Source organism: Sphaerodactylus townsendi, linkage group LG09 (genome assembly GCF_021028975.2).
Source record: "Sphaerodactylus townsendi isolate TG3544 linkage group LG09, MPM_Stown_v2.3, whole genome shotgun sequence".
Taxonomy (NCBI): Eukaryota; Metazoa; Chordata; class Lepidosauria; order Squamata; family Sphaerodactylidae; genus Sphaerodactylus; species Sphaerodactylus townsendi.
The window spans coordinates 39712790-39739960 of record NC_059433.1 but is presented as its reverse complement, the minus strand read 5'-3'; the positions used below and the strand labels follow the sequence as shown (position 1 = coordinate 39739960).

At 42.0% G+C, this 27171-nt stretch overlaps 1 protein-coding gene across 1 annotated transcript in view; it reads left to right on the top strand.

Moving 5' to 3' along the window:
* Positions 1-27171, top strand: part of LDLRAD4 (low density lipoprotein receptor class A domain containing 4) — a 278555-nt gene that overhangs the window by 36248 nt on the left and 215136 nt on the right. The window contains exon 2 of the mRNA XM_048508462.1: positions 19169-19630. Within this exon, the coding sequence (XP_048364419.1) occupies positions 19591-19630 (40 nt within the window). The 5' untranslated portion in view covers positions 19169-19590. The remainder of the gene's footprint in view (positions 1-19168; positions 19631-27171) is intronic.

The following is a 27171-nucleotide window of genomic DNA, read 5'->3' as shown; positions in this document are numbered from 1 at the left end:
GTAGGGAACGGGTCTTTGTTTTCTGACATAAAGATGAACCTGTGGGGATGACTGGCAGCTCACCACCCCTTACTGATTGAAAGTCCACTTCCTATGGCAACCACAAATGGTTTTCTGTCCTTTCTCTTGGAAACGTTGAACATTTGCAGTTAAGTCATTACAGAGCCCTTACTGTACTTACCTAACAATTTTGAATTTTTTCTCTCTGTAGTCTGCCTTGAATTGGTTATAAACAAATCCAGAAACAAACTGACATTTATTTGAAAGAGATATGATTCGATTGTGAATGTTAGTGCTAGTATTCTTGGGCAAGTATTCCTGTATTGCAGCAGGCCACCCAGGGACTGAGGTCTGAGCAGCTTGACCCCAGTCAGAACTGACTGGAAGAGGGCAGGCTTGCCCCCTTCCATTCCCTGACATTTCCTGAAATACCAGCAGGTGGAAAATGCAACAGTCTCCTTGGTATCATGCCAATGGGTGACATCACCTCTGGCACAAGCTCAGAAGTGTTGTCATTGCATGAGGGAACACTCTAGGACAGTGGTGGCGAACCTATGGCAATCCAGATGTTCATGAACTACAATTCCCATCAGCCCCTGCCAGCATGACCAATTGCTGGCGGGGATTGATGGGAATTGTAGTCCATGAATGTCTGGAGTGCCATAGGTTCACCACCACGGCTCTAGAATTTGCCCAAAATTCTATGAGTGCTAACTATAGTTAGCAACCTTAAAGCTAATGGGATGATCAAGATATCTATAGAATGCTAACCTTATTCCCCTAATAACATATATTATAAACCATTCCTTCAGAAAATAGTAGTAGAAAGAACAATCTGTTTTATATTTCCAGCTCACTGTGGACAAGCTTCCATTTTGGCACAAATTCCTCCTTTACCGACTAGGGATCATGGTGTTCTGATCACTTTTTTCAAATGTATAAAGTTTCATTATACTTAGTCTGTCTTGTACATATTGCCTACTCTGACTGGCAGTGGAGGCTCTCCAGAATCTCATGAAAAGGATTTTCGCATAAATTACAACTTAATCCATTGCCTGAGACCAGCTTTCATGCCCCCCACTAAAGATAAATTGCCCTGTATCCCCACTCCAAACCCAGTCAGCAGCAGTGGACAATAGTGATAGGGCCAGCCGCCAGCAGCCAACAGAGCAGCAGCAGAGGCTCATGGGAGTGCTTTATGATCTCATAAACCCAGGAAAGCAGCAGGACCAGCACAGTGGTCAGGAGGGCAGCTGGAAGGGGCAGAACCCGAGAGGCAGCTATCTGACACACCCCAAAAAGCAGTGGCTCCCACAGAATGAGAAGAGCCAGAAGAAGTGGCAAGGTGCTGCTGAGGGCAGCTCTGCAGCTGACAAGGTGATCCCTCAGACACCTGACTTGTGGCATGCTGGGAGAGGAGAGGGTAGAGGAAAGCAGAAGCCTTCCTCCTTTCAGGTCTGGTCAGATCTGAAGCACTGGTCGTTGGAAATTGCTGAGGGGGAGGAGCTTGAGAGGGAGAAACCCAGATCAGCACCCCATTGGCTCCAAGCCAGCCAAATGTCCCAAACCAAGGAGGAAAGGGATTGGAGGAGATGTCCCTCCTTTGGGGACATTCTATGATGAAATCAGTATAGGGTTTTTCATTCCAATCTAGATTTGTGATTATAGGTTACAGAGCACTGATTTCAATCACTGGGGTTGTCATTCCACCTTTGAACCAGTCCCAGAATGCTTTTATTACTCCCAGGGGCCATCATTTTAGTCTGGGACCTGGCATGTTCAGACTATGCCAGGAATTCAGGTACCACTGTCCATACCTACATTAGTGAAAAGCTGACAGAGCTGAGATGGCTCGATCAAGTGGTACTTGGGGAATCTCCAAGGTTTCTTGTTCTCCAAGGTGCTATTGGATTCAAAACTAGCAGTTCTACTGCAGGCGATAATGACTATCCTCTGAAACTGAATCATTCAGGTTGGCATAGTTTTTGGAAAGCCAACTGAGTGGGAGTCTTTCTAACCTTATCAGGGAGGCCATTCCGTAAATTCAGTAACCGTTCAATAATAATCTTCCACTATGAGAAAACTTTATCTAACACATTTATAGTCCAATTGTAAATTTTGTCCAAATATTACACTTACAAATGACAGTCCTTACAAAATTGAATTTCAGGTTTGCAGTAGTCAACTAGAAACCGTCCATGAGGAATGTTAATAGTGCTGTTTGATATATTTGAGTATCAGTAGAGGCAGGCTTCAAAGATATTAATTACATCTTTCATTTAAAACTGGAAGACGTCTAGAAACGGAGAGCCATATATTCTAATCTGCCTCCGTTTTATTTTAATTCACTTATTGTGTTCTGAAAAAGAACAGGGAAGAGTTTTAACACTTTCACATTGCTAATGCTTTATTGTTCCTTTAATATTCATTTATTGTTACATTTGCATACTACTTTTCTCCCATTATGGAACTCAAGGCAGCTAAGAGGTTTCCCATCCAACCATTGGCTAGACTTAAAACTGCTTTACTGCACCACATGCCTTCAGATCAAACTTCAAAATTTTGATGATGGATTTGAGGAGCTGACTGGTGAAATATTAGTCATCTAATATCAAATAAAGGTACATATTTTAAAATTTTACCAAACAATACTATTGTTTACTGCAGTAGGATGCATTAAAAGCAGTAAAGCCATAATAGATTATAATATTAATCATCTGTGATATTTTAAATAGACAATAGCTTTCACAGATACAAAGGGCCACTCCCCAATCACCATAAGCTGCAGGGTCACCTCTTTAAAAGACACGAGGAGGATGGACGTTCCCCACATCACCAGCGCCCACTGCGCAACTGCCCTTAATTTGCCGCTCTCCCACCTCCTTGGCTAAGATGCGGCAAAATTGGGTCCCTCTCTAAAGAAACATTACATTTTCTCAAAACCCCCGCGGGTGCCGTGGGGGGGTGGGGAACCTCGGCTGTTTACGCGCGGCTGATTCACTCTGACGCGCAGCTTCCGGCCAATCAGGAAACAGGAACCACCATTTTGTTTAGGGAGGGTGTCCCCATCAGAAAGTGCTCGGAAATTGAGACATGTGCACAACAAGACGTACCAACATTGCTCTTTTTTGCTCTTTTTTGCTCGAGCTCTACTGTTTTGCAGCTTGCTTGAAAGTGCACAGCCTTCAGAGCACGAAGGTGTCCGGCAGTGCTTAACCGAAACCGATTTTTACTTTCATTTTTCTGCCCAAAGCAATTTGCAACAGGTAGTGGCCACGTCAGCGTAGTACGGACGTCTCAAAACAATGCGTTCAGTTTATCCAAACCAACTTTTCGGTTAGCCAATCAAAATGGAGCCCCGCCTTCAGCTGGCTGCAACTCCCACGTGTAAATGACGCACACGCGTGCCTGCCAATCAGAACGCTCGATTGCCTCACTTTGACGACTCTTGATGTGGAACAGCTGGCTATTTCCAGAATGGAAAGTAGGTTGGGAACAAAATATCTCCGTTGTCAAAAGCCATGGAGGCTTTTCTCTCTGAGAATTATGCGAGGTTGCACTCAGACGAGGTAAGTGGGGAGTGGCCCAAAGTAGGTCTATATCAGAGGTTATCATCATTGCTTTAATTCAGCATTATGGCTGAAAGAGCCAAGTGGTTGAGCATCAGGATACTTTGGGTAAAAGTAGTGAAAGAGTTTTTCCTCCTTGTTTCAGTGATGAAAGTGTGTATGAGTCATTGTTGTAAACATAAATCACACTAAATACTCGGGGGAAGCCAACCATTTTTTGCTGTTGATAAAAAGGGGGAAAGGGTTCCCTTTGACTACCTAAAAAGATTATGCTGGAGATTTGCCAATTTCCTGCCAGGGGTGCAGGATCCTCCATCCCCAGCTCCTAATGTCTCTTCAGCTGGCAGGAGAAAGTATTGAAAACCATTGTCAGAAGGTAGTGTGACATCAATTGTGGGGGATCCTGGAAGTGATGCTAGTCTGCTGTAGGAATCTCCAGACAATGGTTTTACCGTAGAGTTTTCAAACATTTCTAGTGAAATGTGACATCACTTCCAAGTTTTACTGGAAGTGACATCACACCATCAAGGCAGCACCTCCTCTCCCAATGTCCCGAGCTCTCATCAGTTAATAGCCACTAACTGGCAACCCCTATACCTGCAAGGGCAAAAGCCATAGGAGACAGGTGCTGCATTATTGGGGGAAGGGGAGTAGAGTGACATTGAGTGAAAAAGCCAGTTGGAGCCACCACATTATTTGGGAATAATGCAAGCATGTAATCTATGACTATCCAGAAGAGCATTTAACTACTTTAAAAAACATTTCCTGCAAAGGGTAGCTGTAAAAATAACTAATATTGTCAGTAACTTGTTTCTTGGCTTGCATTGTAAAGGCTGCATCTAAAATGAGTGACTTAGTGGGTTTCATAGAATCATAGAGTTGGAAGAGACCACAAGGGCCATCAAGTCCAACCCCCTGCCATGCAGCAATACGCAGTCAAAGCACTCCTGACATATGATTTGTTTGCTTGGATCCCTAACATTCTGAATTAAAATACACAATCCAGCTGGCTGTTAAGTTCCTTAATTTCATTGGCACAATAGTGGAGATTTTATTTGACCTGTCTCTACTGTTGTTATTGGCACTCTGTCTTATGGAAGATGAAGTTGGTTGGGAGACTGAAATTATTTGACAGCCAGGTGGCAGAGCATGGACTCTGCTGGATCCATTGTTTTCATAGATTTAAAAGGGGAGGAAATTTAAGGTGTTCCCAGATGGTTAAGAGAAGCGATTTTTCCCCTAATAATAATCTTGATCCAGTTCCAGGAATACCATGTCCCATTTCCCAATGAAAGATGGGAACGGTCTTGCTGTAGGGCTAGGCTATTGCTTATCTTTTAAAGATCACAGATATATGTGCTGGGAAAGTCCAGTGCCCTCAGAGAATTACAACCTGCTTTATGTTCTCTTATGGATATTCATGGGATTTTCAAGTACTTAAATGTTGTTAAATTTCATCTAAAGTTTTAGGAGGTTTTTTTTTAAGGAAAAGGGTCACCAACTGGTAAAGCATTGCTGAAAAAAAAGAGGGCTGTTTGTTCCAGTATTCTCTATTCTGCTTTTAACATGGGCAACATTATGGAAGTAAAGTATGGAAGTTTTCAGCATGCAATCAATATCAAGTCAAACACATACATGGGAATTGTTAACTACTATATTATTTTCAGCAACAACTGAAATGGCCTGAAAATGAAAAATAGGTGCTCTGTTGAAAAATGGTTTAAGGCAAACTTGAAACATATTTGTGTTTACAGCTCTTACTCATTGGCCCAGGTTTAATGGAAAGCAAGAGAAGAAAATACCTTCATGAATTATTGGAATTGATTTTGGGGGGATTGGAGATATAGTCAAAATATTTCAAGCATATTCTTCCATATTGTCATACTGAAGTCTTATTTTGTTTATAAGAATATAGGTGGTATGTGTATATTGTTTTCTTTCTCCATTATTTATGTTGTCTATGTATTTGTACTGTAATTATTAGATTACACTTGGCTTATGCCTTGTAAAAACAGAATATTAATCTTGAAGTCATAAAAAGGAGTAGGGATGGGAGAAGAGTTTTCTGAATGCTAACGATTGGTCACAAGCTCTGTTGAATGGGGCCCTGTGGCATTCACCCCACTTTGTTCTCACTGCACTTGAATCATATTTTCAATGGATACAGAACAGCGAAAAAAATCCAATATTTTGAATAAGTTCTGGAAAAATATGAAAGAATTGCAACAGAAGTGATGCTTTGAGGAAAGAAATCAAAAACTGCAACTAGTACTTTATTTCACTGAGGGAGGGGGATTTCTAGACAGTTTTCAGATTTTTTTTCAATAATCTTGCACAGACCACCAAACCAATCATGTCGGGCTTGTAGGACATGCTGGAGCAGCCAATAACAGAAAAACATGGCGATTTTAGTTGAAAACTAGGAATTCAACTTTGAACAAGTTGCTGTTCAACTTAATTGACTTCACAGGTTGGAACCAACTTCAGGTTGGAACCAACTTCAATTGTGCAACAGTGCTAGACTGCTGTGATTCAGGACTGGGTAAGCAGGAAGCTGTTTTTTTACCGCAGAATTCATCAGGCTGACTAAAATGTGCTGTAGGATGGATTTTCCAGCATTTATCTCCCTCCCATTTCTCATGGGTCCCCGACTTGTGACGTGAAATATAAGTTGCTCGGGGGAGACCTGTTGCCTTCGAGGATGATGACTAGAAATCTAATCTAGTAGTCCTCTTGTTATATACATTGAGGGGTATATTTGTTATTATTAATAATAGTTTTATTAGTTGTAGAGTACAGCTATGTATCAGGGGATGAAAACTGATCTTTGGGCTCCTGTAATTAGAAGACTGTGAAAGGTGCCTTGTTATCTTTGCGGATATGTTATCTAAACAAAGGGGGTGAGGGTTGAGAAGCATTTGAGCGCTAATATATAATTTTGAAAAATTAGCAGATTTATTGCTTTCACTGTTAAACTTGTTTCCTTTCATATTAAGGCCTTATTATTTTTTCCCCCTTCTGACTGATAGCTTCCTTTAGCCCTAAACCATGTTAACTTTGGGGTCGAGATATTTTTAGTGCATTTTTGTGGTTTATATTATACAGCTGAGTCAAAATAGAAGGCGCACATATTTGCCCTAAGTTCCTGGTTATAAATAGAACTCATTTTGCTCACCTTTGCTATGGAATTTTCTTTCCTAAAACTTCATTATCAATCAACGGGAAAATGAATGCTTGCAGGCACTTTTCAGGGGTAATTTCTTTCAGCAAATTCCAGCCAGGCCAGTTATTTGCAACCAAAGCAACAAAAGGGGTCTGTGGCACCTTTTGTGGAGTAAGAGTGTATTAGGATATGCTTTTGTGAATTGGAGCCCACCATCAAAAAGCATGAAAAATTTTACATTCAGTGTGCAGAGAGGTATAAAGCTAGGAAAAGAAGGAAAGTATAGGGAAAGAGGAGCTGTAAAGAGAAGTCTAGTATTTCAGGTGTGTAACACTAGTTTGCAGAGCAGGAAGGGAAAGAAGATCAATACTGTGTTTCATATAAAGATGTTGGTAGACTGCATATTCTTTCGCCACAGAACAGAGCATGCTGGACCTTTTTTTGTTGTAGAATGCTCTGCCTGGGTCCTAGTGCCTACATAGCTCTGCTTCCCCCATCTGTTTGAAGGTTTGAAAGTAAAAATACATTTTGACACAAAGGCTCTTGTATCAAAGTACCATGTTTAATAATGCGCAAAATAATGGTTTTGACAAAGGCAGTGTGTAAAAATGAATGATAATTCTCATGTTCATTTGGGACTGTATTCTAATGTGGAAGCATTCAATTTTCTCAACTGCTGCACCTCAACTGACCAAACTAATATCTTTATGTGGAACAGAGTATCGCCAGAAGAGTAAATTTTGTATGAGTGCATTTGGATCACTCCTTCCTCCAAAAGAGGAATATGAATAGTGAACATAAACTCGTACCAGTTTCTGGGTGTTACCATGTTTAGTGTTTGATTTGTATCCACTTATGTTTATTGCCAGTTATTATGTTGCACAGACACTGTCCAGTTTGGTCACAGCAAATGGCAGAAGGGTATTTCTGGTGCATGATAGTATATATACCATGTTAGAGAGTGAGCATGTGAATTCATTCCTGATCGTATGTCTGGTGTTGTTGGGTCTGTGTCTGTGTCATGAGTAGGTATGTGACAGTACTGGCACTGAGTTTGTAACAGGGCTCATTCCTAGCATCACAGTACAATTTAGACAGAAGTGGGCAGGGGTAGTCTTAGTGTTTGTGGGCCATGAGCAAGAAGTCCAAGATGGGGCCCCAGAATCACTGCTTCCTGGCAGACTCCCCCTTCATCTAAGACACCTCAAGCTTCATCTAAGACACCGTCTCACCCCATATGTCCTGGGTCGTACCCTCCGCTCAGCGGAGGCAAACCTGCTGGTGGTCCCCTGCCCCTCTATGATGCGGCTGGCCTCCACATGGGCCAGGGCATTTACTTCCCTGGCCCCTGCCTGGTGGAACGCTCTTCCTCCAGCAGTTAGGGCCCTGCGGGACCTTGGGGAGTTCCGCAGGGCCTGTAAAACTGAGCTGTTCCACCGGGCTTTTGGGGGGACCGGCCGCTGATTCCACCCCTCTCATTGCCCTGTTTACTGGCTGTGCACCTGACCATCTGACCATCTGCCGGCCCCCTCCCAGAATTTGTCCACTCCCAGGTTTTGATCACTGGGGTGTGATGCCAGATGCCCCTTATTATTAATTATTAACTATTTATTGTAAGATGCTGCTGCTATAGTTTTAAGATTTTGTATTTTAACTGGGGTTATTCGCATTTTGTTTTATTATGGCTAGTTGTTGTTTTGTTGTACACACGCCCTACAAGGCCCCTTGAGGTAGGGCGGTTTATCAAATCAATTAATAATACCAATAAATAATAATAATAATAATAATAATAATAATAATAATAATAATAATAATAATAATATAAAGGCAATTAATAATTGGTGGGAGCGCCGTTCGTAGTAACGCTTTTACACTGCTGGGCATAATTAATCAACTGTGGACACAAGCCGAGATTGGACATCCTGGGACAGAAAAACAAGGAAAATTATGACCATCAATCAGGCACTTCATCCAAGAAGTGATGTAGACAGACTCTACCTAGCAAGGTCAGAAGGAGGAAGAGGACTGCTCCACATCAAGCAATCAGTAGAGGAAGAGAAAAGAGGCCTGAAAAAATACATCCAAGAAAGTCAAGAGCCAGCATTGAAAGAAGTCCACAAGGCTGAGATGCTGAAAGCCAAAGAATCAAAAGAGTATAGAGTCCAACAGTTTAAAACATGAAAGGAGCAGTGGCTAAACAAGCCACTCCATGGGCAGTACTTTAAGAACATTGAAGGGAAGGTTGACAGCAAGAAAACATGGGAGTGGCTCAGAAGGGGAACTCTAAAGAAGGAAACTGAAGGCCTGATTTTTGCTGCCCAGGAGCAAGCATTACGGACAAATGCAATAAAGACACGAATCGAAAAGTCCTACAATGACCCAAAGTGCCGTCTCTGCAAAGAGGGTGATGAAACTGCGGAGCACATCATCTGCTGTGGTAAGGAAATAGCCCAAACTGACTATCTCGAACGTCACAATAGGCTAGCAGCAATGGTGCACTGGAACCTTTGCAAAAAGTACGGCCTGCCCTGTAGCAAGACCTGGTACGAGCACAAGCCAGAGAAGACCACAGAAAATGAAGAAGCAAAAATACTCTGGGACTTTAGAATACAAACAGACAGACACCTGGCACACAACACCCAAGACATAACAGTGATAGAGAAAAAACATGTTTGGATCATAGATGTTGCTGTGCCAGTTGACAGCAGGGTAGAGGACAAAGAGCTGGAAAAGATCACAAAATACAAGGACCTACAAATTGAAGTTGAACGATTGTGGCAGAAAAGAACAACAGTAATCCCACTAGTAGTCGGTGCTCTAGGAGGAATCCCAAGAAATCTTGAAAAACATCTGGAAAGCCTAAACTTGGACAGAACATCAGTCCACATGCTGCAGAAAGCAGCACTTCTAGGAACTGCACACATTCTACGCAAATACCTCTAATATCCTAGGTCCTTGGGAAGGACTCGATATTCAGAGATGAATTCCAGACACTTGTGCTGTGTTGTTATGTGTATAATAATAATAATAGTAATAATAATAATAATAATAGTAATAGTAATAGTAATAGTAATAGTAATAATAATAATAATAATAATAATAATAATAATAATAATAATAATAATAATAATAATATATGTAATAATGTAATAATGTACTAAAGGGGCACTGCAGGTGTGGTGGTGGGGCTTGTGTGCTCCAATGAGTCAGAGGGCTGTGCTGGAGGGCCACCCAAACCAGAGAGGCCTCTGATGAGGAGCCAGACTAAATGTGCCCAAAACCCAAAACCATGGTGAAGACAAGAAAAAGAAACTTTATACCGGATCGGTCGTCGCCCGGGTCAACAAGGACCGCGTCTAGTGCTGGAGTACCTGGGCACTTGGCGGAAAATGGGCTACAGGACTCAGGATCTTCAGCTGAGCAACCAGGGCTGAAGACTGCAGGGCTACTGGAAGTACCGAACAAACGTCGAAAATATTCGTGTGCAGAGAACAGAGAAATTATGGCTTGCTACTACAAATCAAACCCATCAAAAGAGGATACCTCAAACGAATGTACCAAGTCTGGAAAGAACTTCACCCAGACACAGAAATTACTGAGCAAAGACTTGCTGATCAAAGAAGATATATTGAAAGGAACAAGGTTTTAGTGCACTAGAGCTAGCAGAAATCCAGCAGAAAGCACAAGACAATGGTATTGAAAACATACCAAGAAACACTCAAAGAAATTCAACAAAATTGGCAACAATTCAAGGACTACAAGAGACAGAGGAGGAAGAGGAGGAAGAAACAACAATAATCACACCTCCAAAGGAGCCAACCCAAACAACCTAAAGTTTCTAATTGACAAAAAAAGCAAGAAGAACTGATGCAGAAGATCCTAGAACACATGAACAATGCAAACGAACGCATAAGATTGCCACCATTGAAGATTGTTCCAAGGAAGGATCTGCTCAATTCACTGAAGGATGTAAACAAGGTCATTGCTGGAATCCAAACAATGTCACTGCATGAAACAAACCAGCTTATGTACGGCACTGCAGTAGTGATTACTAAAGAGCTAGGGGTAAAGATTCATTACCCAGAAAGAAGGCCGAAAATAGGTACTCCAAAGTGGAAAATCAGACTGGGAAGAAAATCAGCAAACTACGATCGGATGCCAGCAAACTGAAAAGTATGAAGGAGAAGAAGCTGAAAATGACAAAATCAAGGCAGACCTAGTTAAGAGGTACCACCTGGACAAGAGGAAACTCAATGAGGCAATAGAGGTGGTCAAACAACAGCTGGTGGCAGTTTCAAAGAAGATTGCAAGATTCGAAGCAAGGGTTGCTCAATTCAAGCAGAATCAACTTTTCTACTCCAACCAGAAACGATTCTACCAGAATGTAAGTGGAGATGTGAAACGAAACACAGGAGAGCTAGACAGAGAACAAACGATTGAGTTCTGGAGAAACATTTGGGACAGCCCAAAGAACTACAACCAAAATGCAAGTTGGGCCAAAGATGTGGAGGCTGAACTGAGCAGCAACAACATGGACAACCTGGTAATAACAACTAAAATGGTTGGAAAACGAGCAAAAAGGTGAAGAACTGGACTGCCCCAGGCAGTGACAGAACTACATGGATTCTGGCTGAAGAAACTGACCAACTTGCATGAAAGAATTGCCCAACAGTTGAATCAAGTGCTGCAAACAGGCCAAATTGAAGAATGGATGACAACAGGGAAAACTTTTCTGATAATGAAAGACCAAGAAAAGGGAGCAATCCCTAGCAATTACAGACCAATCACTTGCCTATCAACAACCTTCAAGCTGCTTACTGGCATATTAGCTGATGCAATACAAGACCACCTGGAAGGAAAGAAATTGCTGCCCCTAGAACAAAAAAAGGAAACAAAACGAAACAGTAGGGGAACAAAAGATCAACTGCTCATAGATAAAATGATCCTTGAGAATTGCAAAAGAAGGAAAACCAACTTGCATGTAGCTTGGATTGATTACAGGAAAGCATTTGATTCACTGCCACACAGTTGGATACTTCATTGCCTGGAGATAATTGGAGTCAGTGAAAACATCAAGAAATTGGTCAAGAATGCAATGCACACTTGGAAAACAGAATTAATAGTCAATGGAGCAGGAATAGGGGAAGTCAACATCTGAAGAGGAATATTCCAAGGAGACTCCCTGTCCCCACTACTCTTCATCATTGCTATGATTCCGCTCTCTATAATTCTGAAGAAAACAGGTCAAGGATATCAGACAGCAAGAAACTCACCAAAAATTTCACACCTTCTATACATGGATGACCTAAAGCTCTATGGAAAATCAAAAGCAGAGATTGAGTCACTACTGAACACAGTGAGAGTCTTTAGCACTGACATTGCAATGGATTTTGGACTTGACAAGTGTGCAACTTTGGAACTCAGTAAAGGTAAACTTGCAACATGCGAAGGTGTGAATATGCCAAATGCCATAGAAATAAAGAGCTTACCAGTGAATGAAAGCTACAAATACTTGGGGATACTGCAAGCAGAGAACATCAAGCATGCAGAAGTCAAAGGCGCAATTAGGAAGGAATATCTTAGAAGGGTCAGAAAAATTTTGAAATCAAAGTTAAATGGAGGAAATACAATAAAGGCAATTAATACTTGGGCGGTGCCTGTAGTACGCTACACTGCTGGCATAATTAACTGGACACAAGCCGAATTGGACATCCTGGACAGAAAAACAAGGAAAATTATGACCATCAATCGAGCACTGCATCCAAGAAGTGATGTAGACAGACTCTACCTGGCAAGGTCAGAAGGAGGGGAAGAGAAAAGAGGCCTGAAAGAATACATCCAAGAAAGTCAAGAGCCAGCATTGAAAGAAGTCCACAAGGCTGAGATGCTGAAAGCCAAAGAATCAAAAGAAGAGTATAGAGTCCAACAGTTTAAAACACGAAAGGAGCAGTGGCTAAACAAGCCACTCCATGGGCAGTACTTTAAGAACATTGAAGGGAAGGTTGACAGCAAGCAAACATGGGAGTGGCTCAGAAGGGGAACTCTAAAGAAGGAAACTGAAGGCCTGATTTTTGTTGCCCAGGAGCAAGCATTACGGACAAATGCAATAAAGACACGAATCGAAAAGTCCTACAATGACCCAAAGTGCCGTCTCTGCAAAGAGGGTGATGAAACCGTGGAGCACATCATCTGCTGCTGTAAGAAAATAGCCCAAACTGACTATCTCGAACGTCACAATAGGCTAGCAGCAATGGTGCACTGGAACCTTTGCAAAAAGTACGGCCTGCCCTGTAGCAAGACCTGGTACAGGTGCACAAGCCAGAGAAGTCCACAGAAAAATGAAGAAAGCAAAAATACTCTGGGGACTTTTAGAATACAGACAGACAGATTTACCTGGCTAACAACAACACCCCAGACATAACAACAGTGATGAGAGAAGAAACATGTTTTGGATCACGTCGATGTTTGCTGTGCCAGGGTTGACAGCAAGGAGTAGAGGGACAAAGAGCTGGAAAAGATCACAAAATACAAGGGACCTACAAAATTGAGAGTTGAAACTGATTGTGGCAAAAAAAGAACAAACAGTAATCCCACTAGGTAGTCGGTGCCTCTAGGAGGAATCCCAAAGAAATCTTGAAAAACATCTGGAAAGCCTAAAAACTTGGACAGAACATCAGTCCACATGCTGCAGAAAGCAGCACTTCTAGGAACTGCACATATTCTACGCAAATACCTCTAATATCCTAGGTCCTTGGGAAGGACTCGATATTCAGAGATGAATTCCAGACACTTGTGCTGTGTTGTTATGTGTATAATAATAAAAGCTCAAGCAAGGGATGGCTCTCATTCCATGCAAGGAGGAGGTGACTTACATAGCTTTTGCTGAGCAGCTGCCTGAGCCCTGGTGGTGGCAAGCGCATGTGATGGCTGCCAAGTCAGCTTCTCCTGAAGCCCTGGAAGGGGTGGTCATGCTCTGCCACTGCTGGCTTTTTCTGTTCGTTCTCCCTCTGTTGAGGAGGGGGTCTGTGGGTGGTCAGGACACAACCAGTCTGGGACCTGGGGCAATTCCACAGAGACCTGTGGCTCAGACACCCCAGGAGGGAGGCCATAAATGTGGGCTTAATTGATGGGTAAAATTCTCAGGGAAAGTGCCATAATCTTTAAGTAAGCATGCAGAGATTGTTCAGCTAGAGCTTAAATAGATAAGGTTTTTGAGATTAAACATAAGTGCCATTTCTGCTGGGTAACAGTATGTTATTACAACAGGTAACTGGCTATGGCTGAATTCATTTTAGCTTCCTCTCTGTTCCAGATGCTTGCTGATATCTGTCTTGTTTTGCAGACTGCCAATATTGGGTTGTAAAAAGGCATTGTCTGCCTCAGTGCCAGGAGCACCCTGCAGCCGATAGTGTCTGCAGTCCTTTAGACGCTGTTTGCTTGTCTGGATAATGTTCTGTTTGCACTTCTTTATTTAGAGCCCAGACGGAAGATGTTGACTAGTGGGACAGTGTAAATAAATCAGATTAATTCTTGCAGTTCGGTTTACTTTGCAGGAACAAACCAGAATTCATTCTGCCTCGTAATGTATCGGAGGGGCCGGGGCCCTTTCCCCTAGATTCTTTTGGCTCCTGAACAGCTGCTGGTCACAACAGATGCGCTGCCTCAGCACTGACTGATGTAACCTTCCAGGAAGATTTGAAATTCTATGAGCATTTCCTCAATATACGTGGTGCGCTGGTCTGGTCATTAAACTGTTCTGTGCATGATTAAGCCTTTTATAGATGAGCTCCTTTTTGACATCTAAGAGCTCAGTTGTGCTGAGACTGTAAAACTTGAGTGTCAGGGTTAGGCCTTTTTGCAGCTACACTGGGCTGACAGTTTCTCTGTTGATTTCATCGGTCCTGAACTTGTTCAGCTGCAGCAAATTTGAGTTCAAGTGGATATAAATACAGTGTCCCTCCACAATATCAGGTATATCATAGAACTTTATGGTCTGAGACTGGAATGTGGCTTGGTGAACTGTCTTGATCTTTGAGTTCCCAAGTCTCAAAGCCTCCTGTTGGCACAGTAAAAATGTCCACTATTTCCCACTTTGATTGGGAAGGCTGGACCTGGCCTAAAAACTGAGTGCCTGGGTTTATTTTGTATTTCAGGCTTCTGCTTCCAGCTATTTCCAGTCTCTGCCCACCTTTCAAGCACAGATTCATCTATGTTAATCTGTATTCCCTGCTGGATGAACTCCTAGGTGTCTTCTGCGCCAGTGTTATGGTCTGGCTGTGCTAATGTGAACTGGGCTCTTTTCATGCTTCTACAGCACTATGTTGCACCTTGTGACATTTGTGTAATCTTTCCGAAACGTGATTTCCGATTATGTTTATTGAAAGACTGCAGCACAGTCCAGGTAGATACCGTGTGTTCACTGCATACTGGTACCCAGTCCCTTTTGGCTGCTATTTTCTCCCATTACCACTTGGAGGGCATTTTCAGTTTTTTAAAAATAACAATAATTAACATATTGCTATAATATTATAATGCTATAGCCAGTGGTGGGATTCAGCAGGTTCGCACCACTTTGGCAGAACCAGTTGTTAAAATGGTGCTTGTAAACAACCAGTTGTTAAATTATTTGAATCCCACCACTGGCTACAGTTATATGTCTAATGTAATTATGCTGAAAAAAATAAAGTGGGTTGTGTGTGTAGGGGGGAGGGCAATTGTAGGGTGATGAGGGAGGGAAAGCGGAGGTCCTGATGCTGCTACACTTAATCAGGGAGGTGCAATCAGGGAGGTGCATTTGCCAAAGCCGAACTGAAGTGAAAAAATTACAGTAATATAAAGGAACTGAAAAGCAGATCCTGAAAAATTATGATTTTATTGGCATTTTGGGGGCCACTTTCACCCTGCCACCAAAAAAAAAGGAGGGGAACTCTCTCTTCCTTCCTTCCCCCTGGACCTACCAGCTGACAGGCATCTTCCTCCAAAGTCTGTATGGGCTCGGAGGTGATGGCAGCACAGAGCTGAACCAGCTGGGCCCAGCATTCCGTTCTGCCCAGCCGCCTCAGAGGACCACGTTCAGCTTTCATCATCTTCAGCTTTGCCTTCAGCTTTGTGTTGCCGCCTCCATAGTCCGCATGAACTTAAAAGGCAGCGGGGAAAAGCTGAAAGCTGGGGCTGGCCAAACTGAGCCCACCATGCAGCTCTGCCCTGCTGCCACCTCTGAAGCCCATGTAAACTTTGGAGGTGGCTGCGGCTCAGAGCTGAATGCTGGGCCTAGCCAAGCCCAGCATGCAGTTTAGCCCCACTGCCTCTGAAGTCCAAGTGGGTGATCAAGAAACAAAAATCAAAAGTTCAACAACAACAACAAACAAAATGGGAACACCCCCAATACCAGCATGGGTGTTTGAGATTTTTTGGATTTTTCAAAAAAATGCTGGGTCTTTTAAACACAAACCCAATAATATTGAAAAAAATGGTCACATCCCAGGTGGCAATGTGGTAACATTGGAAGATCATTGCCATGTGGAAGACCCCTAAGTTTTGGAGGTATGCACTAAAATATGCATCTGTTTTTTGCCTGTTTAGCCACGTCAGGACACCCTGGCAACTCCCTCTGAATAATCCCAGAATTTTCATGATCTCAACTGGAAAATGAGGGAATCGTGGAAATTCTTAGGTGTGAGTTACTAGTTATATAGTTTTAGGAACCATTCCGTTTATAAGTAACAACGGCTGTGTGATCTTGTAATAACACCGTTGGACCTGAACTGAATTTTTCCTTAGGATATGCTGACTCAAACATTTTTGGAGTCCAAATGTATTTTGGAAAATGCCTGGTGAAGAATGTCTTTGTGTCTGCAGAGGGGTGTGGAGTATTGCTTTGTCTGTATGATTCTCTGGAGCAGTTTCTCCAGCTGTGTAATCACTTTCCCCACCATCCAACCAATAAGCATTTTCCTTTATATTAGTTATTATCTGCAAAACAGCATATAGAAGAGGGAGCAGGAACCTGCAGTGGAAAAGGTGGAATTCATTAGTCTCCCTCTTTCTAAAAAAAGTTACAAATATAACTATTATGGAATGAGCAACCGTGGAAGCTGCAGGACATTTTAGAGCTGCAGTAAGACACAGGTCATCCCATGAAGATGTGAGCATCTGCTGGCAGATGTCTTTTAACCCCAGGTTTAAATACATCTGAAAAGGACATGGGGTGCCATGAGCCAAAGGCTGTGGCAGTGTGGACAGGCTGTCAGGGTTTACTGTACAGAGAAGCGGCTAACACACTGATTTAAAGGGTAAAAGGTAAATGTTTATTAGGAACTACATTTAGGATAGGGAAGAGGGAACGATACCATGCTGTTGTCTTTCTAGCTGGGAAGAGTCTCTTCAAAATGTTGGAATTTACCGCACAGAGAAGCAGCCAATGCAGGAACTACATTTAGGATAGGAAAGAGGGAATGATAGCATGCTAGCTAGGAAGAGTCTCTGCAACTAAAATCCGAGAAGAAGTAGGATATTAGTCCTGAGAGTATCAGTCTAAGGACAGGCAAGATATGACACAGACAGACAGAGGGGTCACTGACTTTACAGCCCTCTCTAGCTGACCACATGCCCATCCCTTCTGGGTCTTCTTTCAGTTCCTTTGCACATTAGACATTGCAACACCCAACACAGGCATCTTATTTCTACATCACTGTTCAGGTCAGCATGGCAGAGGCCACTCTTGGAAAGGCTCCTTACTTCCTTTTGGATGGGGTCTGACATGTCCTCTTGTTAATAATAACTTCTTCCATCAAAAGTTTTGAAAACTATTCGTGAGCCTGAAATATCTATGCTGTTTCTTCCCCCTCCCCCATTTTGTCTACTGATTGCCTGGGATGAGTGTCTGCTTGGCTTTTATTTATTTATTTACTTCTTTGATACCCTGCCTTTCTCCCCATGTGGACCCAAGGCAGCTTACATTGTTCTCCTCGTCTACAATTTATCCTTACAACAACCCTGCAATATAGGTTTGAGAGTGTAGAGTGCCTGAAGAAAGTAGAGTTTGGGGAAGGAGTTCAGTGGGGATATGATACCATAGAATATGCCCCTCCACAGTGGCTATTTCCTCCAGAGAAACAAATGTCTGTAGATGGAGATCAGTTGCAATTTGAAGAACTCCAGGTCTCACCTTGCGATTGGTGACCCTTGTTTTGTGGAAGAAACAAATGGACACTAGTAAGCTTGGTAAGCATCATATATGCCATGTTGGGAATCATTGATTTTTATGACCTGTTCAGACGTGGCTGTTTTAGAATAAATGGCATTCATGGGTGTTACTGTCTGAGAGTTATTTATTTTCTAACTTTAGTTAAACAACCAAAGTTTGGTTTCTAGTTCTGATTTCTAGAGTGTTGTAAAGCCTTTTTTGGATGTACTGTGAATCAATACATTCTACTAATCAGTTGAAGTAGCAAATTAATTTGCTATGTAAAGGAAGCCTCTCATTTTTAAGATTCTGTGATATGATCACTGAGAAAATGCCATCAACCAGATGCAAACATATAATGTTGTAATGGCCAATACCATTCTCATAGTTGTTTGCAACAAGAATAACAGTTCATTTTATCCCATGTGGCTTTTGTTCTTAGATAGCCTTGTTATTATGGGCTGATTTCACATGGGTTGGATGCTGTTGGGAAGTGTGTTTTTTTTCTTGCTTCTTCCAGGTTTCCCTTGTTTTTTCCTGTGTGAGTTGGGAGGTTTGGAATTTTCCAGCCCTGCCCACACAGCAGCCATGTCCCCTGTCCTTGGCCCCTTCCGCACATGTAGAATATTGCCCTTTCAATCCACTTTCACAATTGTTTGCAAGTGGATTTTGCTATTCCACACAGTAAATTCCAGCTGCAAAGTACATTGAAAGTGGATTGAAAGTGCATTATTCTGCATGTGTGGAAGGGGTCCTTGTCTCCGCAGCCACTTGGAAGAACATGATGTATCAAGTAGTTTGCTTCTTGGAGAGTCTTCTAAAATGGTAATGATGAGACTTGATGAAATGATAGATCATATTTCAGGCTTTGAGTGTTTTGCTTATTCCCTTTTAACTGCGATCTAGTTATTGTTTTGCTGCCCCCAACTTTACTAAATATGGCTTTTGAAATGTAAATCATACTTTGTTCAGAGATACATATTGACATCTTTAGCACTGTCTCTCTTTGCACTTCAAAGAGCCACACTTTGCATCTCAGCAAAATTGCAGCATCTCCCTTCTGAAGACCTTCTTTTAATGTGCACATTCAGTCTCTTCTAAATGGGGCATGTGCCTGTGCATATGTTGTGCTATTCCCTGCATTTTGTACATTTGAGAATAAATAATCAGGAAACATAATCTCTCTCTCTCTCTCTCTCTCTCTCTCTCTCTCTCTCTCTCTCTCTCTCTCTCTCTCTCTCTCTCTTTCAGTTTGTCTGAGAGCTCCAAGAACACCAGGGAAGACCACCATTTGGCTGAATTTGAAATGAGCAACCAAGCAAAAGCCAAAGATGCTATCTGAACACAGGATTAGAACTAGATTTTGAAGGAAAAATAGCATCTGTGTAGAATGACTTCCTTTCTTTACATGGGCATTATGGCGACAGTTCTCTGGCAGGACGGCTGAGGCACCAGATCTCCATTTGGCACACCAGCTCAATGCAGATCCTTTTTACCTGGGACTCAAAGGACGTGGTAACAAGTGGGAGTTGCTAGATGCCAAATGCTGGATTGTGGGGAAGACATGGACCTCAACAAGATAAGATGGAAGTAACATGACAGCATCAGGCCTAGAAGTTTCATCTGGGAAGGACAGTTAAGACTGGATCACAAGCTTTACTGGGAGAGCAGTTATGCAGGAAGCTGGCTTTCAGGCCACAAACGCTTTCACAGGTAAGGATTGTGCTATGATTTCTTTTTTTAAAAATTAAAAAAAAACCTTAAGATATAGTTCCCTCTTAAATGGAGAAACTGGAAAAAACCTAATTTATGTAGGCTAAGAGGGGCCTACCTTATTGTTTAATCTTGATCAATGTAAAATGACTGGAAGAAGGGGACTGTGAGCACAGTCCTTCAAAAACAGTGCCATGGACACAAGGGAGCCATCTTGGTGTAGTGGTTAAGAGCAGGTGGATTATAATCTGGAGAATCGGGTGTGATTCCCCACTCCTCCACCTGAGTGGCAGAGGCTTATCTGGTGAACCAGATGTGTTTCCGCACTCCTATATTCCTGCTGGGTGACCCTGGTGTAGTCACAGTTCTTCAAAACTCTCTCAGCCCCACCTACAACACACGGTGTCTGTTGTGGGAAGAGGAAGGGAAAGGTGCTTCTAAGCCACCTTGAGTCTCCTTACAGGAGAGGAAGATGGGATATAAATCCAAACTCTTCTTGTGGAGGGCATGACACATGTCTACTCTTTCTCTTGCCTACTATTGGCACTGCTCTACGGATGCCTACTATTTCTCTTCGATTGGCACTGCTCTTGTTACCTGTCTATATCTTACCCACTCAGAATGGTCATTCCCCCTGTTCATTTGCTTGTCATGCAAACAGCCATAGGTGAGGCTGTCTGTGCACCTGAAAAGGTGCATGAGGGATGAGGGGGAAAGAGTTTCTGAGGATGCCACACCAAGTGCCTGATCCAGATGGGGACCTCATAGTGATTTTTAATGAGCCCCAGGTGCTTTTAAAATGGCATCATCACCCATGGGAGGAAGCCATGCCCCCCCCCCCCCCTTGGAGTTTCGCTCTTAGCACTAGAAACTGAGGGATCCTCTCCCATGTTGACATCATCCCACCCTGGAGGATCTTTGCTGCTGCCTCTGCCTTCTGCTGTTTTTATGAACGGAGTTGATGTGCTGATGGATTGATGCCTTGTATTTATCCCTATTGTCATCTAATATGTATTTTGCTTGCTTTTGTTGTAAGTTCAATTGAGTATTTTTAACAAAAAAAGATTATGAGGCTAAAGAGCCCTTTGGGGGTGAGTGGTATAAAAGTTTAATAAATTAATTAATAAATTTAATAAATAAATAATATAAAGGTGGCACTTCTAGAAAAAAAGTAGCTTATCCATGTGACATGGTAGGCATCTAGTGTCTCGTTTAAAGTGGTGCCTCAGCCAATGGATATATAATATTAGCATGTCAGAAGTCTGGATCCCAGGCAGATATGTTGCAGGCATGCTAACATTGCACCCACTAAGGATTGCATCGGCAGTGTCCCCCAGTTTAAATGAAATGCTGCAAAAGTGCAAAGTTACATGGGTAAATTCATTTTGCTTCCAAATGAACAAATCCCAAATTAACAAAATGTCATCATCAGATGACAAGGCTGCACTGTGAATTTTCATCCTTATTACCCTTTAAATGATACATCAGTATCAAGGAGGGCAAGTTCAGGTGGGAAAAAAAGTCTTACATTAAGTAGTCCTCTGGAGGCTGTGGAAGAAAATGGGACAGCGAGAAGAAGGCCTAATGTTATGGTCAGTTCCCTAATGGTTTTTGTTCAGTGGGAACGTTGATTCTTCAGAATATCGCTTGAAAACTGACCTCCCCGACTCAGTGGAAGATTTGTGTGTGTGATTGTGTTTTAAAGCATTGGCACTGAAGACTGTAATGCATTGCTTTTTACGATTGGTATTTTAGTGTAAATCATCTCAGTGCTGCAGAAGATCTGGACTGAGGGGTGTGTATCTTCTGTAGAGGTGCCCAAAAGTTGTCTATTGTGGCTTGCAGCCTTTGTTTTCTTTGGTTGGCCAGAAGAGCCTGGGAAACTATAAGCAATAGCATGTGGTGACCCTCTGGAGTCCAATGGAGGCAACTTGGAAAAACATGGGTTGTTATTCAATGTGACTTGTAGGCTCAGACAAAAATTCTTCATATGTGGGCTGAACTTGGCAGATAGTGTTCACTTCTTTAGATTCTGGCTTTTAAAAAAATTCACAAGAGAAGCTCAATGTGGTTTGCTTTTGTGTTCGTATGATTCAAGGCTTTTGGGAACCCTACAATAAAAGGAAATTAGTATCATTCAGGGTTGCATTCTTTTCTGCACAGCTTGTTTTAATGAAATTTTAGAACGTACCATTTTTTTCCAAAGGGGACCCAAGATTCTTTGCTTTTAACTAAGAACAAATAAAATGGTTTTTAAAATTTAGCTAGAAATTCAAATTTGCTAGTAAAAATTGTAGGCAAAATAAATCTTGATGCATTTGTTTACTGTGGCAAAACAGATAAGTATTAGAGATCTTCTAAATGGCAATGGATCAAACTTGGATCGAGCTTTGAGCCGGAAGCCTGCAGGTTAAAGCTGGACCCAAGCCTCACTAAGGCCAGATTCAAACAAGCCCTTGCCGTTCCCGACCAACATGTGAAGATCAGGGGTAAGGCAAGCCCTGCTCACCAGTGTTCAACTGCGCCCCTGCCGAAACTCCCTGAACTGCGGACCTGGCCACAATGGCAAGGAGGGTGCCTGGCCCTCCAGTGCACCCCTGGGAAGGGTGCCCCGCCCCCCATGCCCCCTAGCTATGCCACTGCATGGTGTTTATTGGCATTTAAATGGCAAAGGGTTAAAATGAAATAGGACTAGTACAACTTTACATTACAGAGCTCAAATATAAAATTGGGTAGGAACAGTCCAAAATCAACTGTTATTGCTTTCTCTAAAAACCTTGTGACTGACTCAATTATTTTTGAATTTTGGTTAATCATAAGAAAACATATTTTAAAATAATCAGAATACCATTCCTTGCCACAAAGTAACAGATGGATAAATATAGACCGAATTTTAGAATAAAAAGAGTAATATAAAAGAACAAAAATAATAAATATAAAAAAACAAGGGTAATTGATTCTATGTCACATTGTCCACACAAGCAGACTCTGTTCAGAAACAGGATTTTATTATTTTATCTCCCATATAACAAGGCAGAGGGTAGTACATTAAATCTAGCAAGCATGTATTCTCTTTGTACTTCTTACAAGTACAATAACCACCCAGTGAAGGTTCAAGGTTATTGTGGCAGTGGCAATCTTTTCCCTTCTTTCTCACTTCTTCAAAAATATACTTCAGTCAGTTAATCCCTGTTTAGGCCTTTGCATGCTTGTCACGGTATATTTTTGTTACTCTTTCATAGAAAACTTGTTTTTAGAATTTCTACAGCTTTTTATGCTGTAATAGAAAACATTCTGTATTGTATTGTGGAAGGCTTTTACAGCTGGATTCAACTGGTTCTGGTGGGTTTTCCAGGCTGTCTGGCCATGGTCTGGTAGATCTTATTCCTAACGTTTTGTCTGTGGGTGGCATCTTCAGAGGTGTATCAGTATCACAGAGAAAAGTCTGTTTCACACTGTGTCTACTGAGAAGGGTAAAGTTTAGTGGGGTGTATTGTCCATGTCCCAGGGTAGGGACCAATCAGTAAGTTTTTGGGCGGAACTTGCTATGCAAAGGTGTGGTTGAGTGCATTGTATTGCAGGTGGGGTTATCAGTCCATTTTTTAAGTACTGGTAGCCAAGATTTATTAATTTTCAGAATCTCTTATTTCTTGTTGAAGTTTGTGAATTTCCTGTGCAGTCTGATATTCAGCCCTGACATCTCCCTGTGCAGTCTGACATTCTGTATTATGTTTAGCAGTGTACACTTTATATTGATTTTTATTTTTGCATCCCAAATGAGAAAGTAAAAAAAAAGTTTGAAGTACCATGGTGGAAGTTGTTTCACAGTAGTAGTCCTCAGATTTAATTTTCAAGTGAGATTAATAATCCTGTGATTATGAACTGAACAGAAAAAAAATCATGACGAAGCCTGAAATAATAATTACATGCGATTCTGGTTCGTTCTGTTAGACATCTTTTCTTAGGTTCGTTAGCATCTTTAATGCAAATTACAAATTCAGAGGCAAAGTAACACAGTTTAGTCCTCATTTGGTGTCCTCCCATGATGTTAATTGCTTGGCTCGAAAGGTAATTTGTCTTCACCAGAACTTTGGTCTAGCAAACAGTCTCCATGTCCTTTTCCTGGGACCAAAGCCTTAGGAGTTAAAGAAAAACACCTTTGAAAAAGTATATATTGGCCATTCTGTTCCCTGACATGGCCATTCAGGAGCCGCGTGGAGGCAGCCAGCCCAGCTACAACCTTTCACTATTCCTTGGCCTTCTCAATGGTGGGAGTGGGAGCAACCCCACAAAAAGCCTAGAGTGGGTGGACTGGCCCCTTTCAGCAGTCCCTGTCTTTCAGCAGACCCAGGTGGTTGCACCCTCCCTCCAGTGGCCACCAGTGCTGAACATGATCATTTAAATGGCTGTGGCAGCATCAGCAGTCTAGCCTCAGGCATGCTTTCTCTGATGTAGTGGTTAAGAGCTGCAGACTCTAATCTGGAGAACTGGGTTTGATTCCCCACTCCTTCGCATCAGGGGCAGACTCATATCTGGTGAACTGGATTTGTTTCCCCATTGCTCCACATGAAGCCTGCTGGGTGACTTTGGGCTAGTCACAGTTCTCTCAGACCTCTCTCAGCCCCACCTGCCTTATGAGGTGTCTGTTGTGGGGAGAGGAAAGAAAGGAGTTTGTCAGCCACTTTGAGATTCCTTACAGGAGTGAAAGGCAAGGTATAAATCCAAACTCCACTCCCTGTCCTTTTCCGGTCTGCTTCATGTAAGGAAGAGCATGGGAGAACAGAAGTCCACTGCTGAGCTGGCTGTTGTTGCAGAGCTCCCATCTATGTTAATTTATAAATAATAAAGATTAAATAAACAGTTGAACAAATATTACGTTGGTATGTCAATATTAAGTAACTTTAAAAAAGCAGAAATGGGAATCATCACAGGAGGTGGTGGCCCAAATGCAGGCCCTTTTGAAGTGCAGCATACCTTTTAGCTGAAAGTCTGCCCTCGAAGGGCCAATATCAGATCTCAGGAGGGTTCGTTTAGTTCAATATTGTGTATAGACTACTGTTTTCCAGAATCTCAGGAGGAGGACTTTCTCAGCTTTGAGATGTAAGATCCTTTTAGCTGGAAGTCCGGAGGACTGGATTGGGATGGGCATATGCTGTACTTCTGGGTAATGGGCTTCTAGAAGCAGCTCGGAGAAACATCAAGTCAGTGTTCAGATAATAAGGTTGTGTTTATTTGCATAAATAAAATGTGTAGGGTGCTTTTTCCTGACATTGATTCATCGGCTAATGGAGAGGTTGATGTTCCTATCACAATCCATTTTGTGAGTGGTTCAACATCCATGTTGTGGCACTTCCACACTCTGTGAACCCAAAAGGTTTTTTGGAACTCACATGTTTAGAGTAGGAGTGGATAACCAATGTATTGCAAGCACATTCGCTTGATAGGCTTCTGTCACAAAAGGTGATCTGGCCTAATTCTGAGCTGGGGCTCATCATAAAATGTTTCACTAGAACTTGGTTTTGGTGCCAAAAATATTCAGAGCAATCATGCAAGACTCCTCCTACATACATGTGTAAAGTATCTTTTGGATCCCAACTTAGCAGGCACAGTGCCACAGCTGGGACATATGGTCAAAGGCCACTAGGTCAAAAAGTGAGACTTCCTAGGCAGACTTTTGATCTCAAATCATAATTGCAGGTAAGTTCCACCAGTGAAATTTTATCTATATGTAAACATGCATTGAATCAGCCCCGAAACAACTGTAAAAACATAATCTTCCTCTGGAGGAAAAAGAGTTTCTTATTCCACTCTAAACAACAGACATTAGTTGGTTTCAATAAAACAAAGATGGCAAAAATAATTGGCAGAGTAGGGCTTTTATGCAAGCAGATGGCATACAGGAAAGATCAGAGAAACTCCAGGGAAGTGTGAGCTGTCCACTGAGTCTTTCATTCTGTCCCTGTTCTGACTTAATTTCTTAATGCTGAGTTATCTAATTTTGGACGATGATGATAATTTGTTTGGAGCAAGATGGCCAGCTTTTTGACTGCTTTGACACTTGTGTTCTCACTCGAGTTATTCCCTTTCGATTTAAGGTCAGTCGTAGAGGGAGCTTAATGAAGGAAAAGGAATCTGTCATTATAAAGAATGAGCAGAGTCACAAAGAATCTGTCTTTCCGATGAACATCTGCGCCCGATCAGTTCTTCTGAGAGCAAGTTGGGTGAACCAGTTTAAGGCGCTACCACAGATAAACTAATGTAGAGGCTGCAGAAGGGGGAGCTTTGTGAACAGGGCTAGGTAGCGGCTCGGCAACTCGTGAAATAATTGTTTGGGATGTAAATGATTCAAAAATTACATGTTTATCCTGGAGGCTTAGACTATACAAACCCGTAATTTATACTGGTGGAAGATGAATATGCCGCCTGGGTATGTATTCAGTTTCCAGTGTAAATGGAAAAACTGGAGATTGCAGATGACACCCCCCCTCCCCCGTCTTATTATACTTGATTTGTTTATCTTGAAAGAAAGGCTGTGGGTACTCAGTTACAAATATTGTCTTACAGTTGTTCCACGTTGGATGTTGGGCAGACATGTGTCCTCGCAGTACAGCGAGAAAATACTTGGTTCAGCAAAACTTCGCTGCAGATTGAGGGATTCTGACTTCTACCTGTGACGGAATGCATATTTTGCTTGTGGAAGGAATGTCACTCATGTGCCAAAATAATGATGCTGTAGTCTTAGAAGCTGTTTTATATGTTCCATATGGTACTGTAACAAATGCCTAAAATGTGGTTTCAAGAATTTGAGCAGCTCGCAATTTTGTGATCTGTGAAAGTTACTTTTTCTCCCTCATAAAACAGTAAGTCCTTCTCTGAGCTTTCGCTTCCAAATACTGTTTGGTTAAAATAGAATTCAAGTTTTGTGGCAATGTGTGCTGCAGCCTTCTTTCTCGCTGTGGAGACATACAACACTCTGATAATCCACTGTCTGGATAGACATTTCCTGTTCACAGCCACAGTGCACTGAAGGAAAAGGTATTTACCAAATACATATTTGAGGTCAGGAAGACATTTTTTTTTACCCAGTTTGAAATTGCTCTATTCCCTTGGCTTCTTTCTCTACACTGAGTCATCTGGAGAAATTTGCTATGCAGGTATCTTTGTGTAGTGCTGCTTGTTCTCTCCTGTAGCACATTGTTATCGGGATTATTTGAATTAACATATATGAGTGTGAGTGGGTGGTTTTGCAATGTGGTTGACAGATAACATTTCAAAAAGATGGCAAATTGTTCAATAATGTTTCCTCCACCATTCCACCGTTGTGATGGGTTGTGAAGCTTAAGTAACAGGTAGTATGTAACTTTTAGGGCAGGATAACTGACAATCCTACTATGTGAAGTATAGTCTAGTATTAAGGTTGATGACTTCGCTGGTCTTTTAAACTTAGTTCTCCCAGGTCTGTGGCTCTGTATTTGAAAATGAGATGAGTTTATCTTCATCAGAGGGTATATTCTATTTGGTTGTTTATATAAATGTGCCCA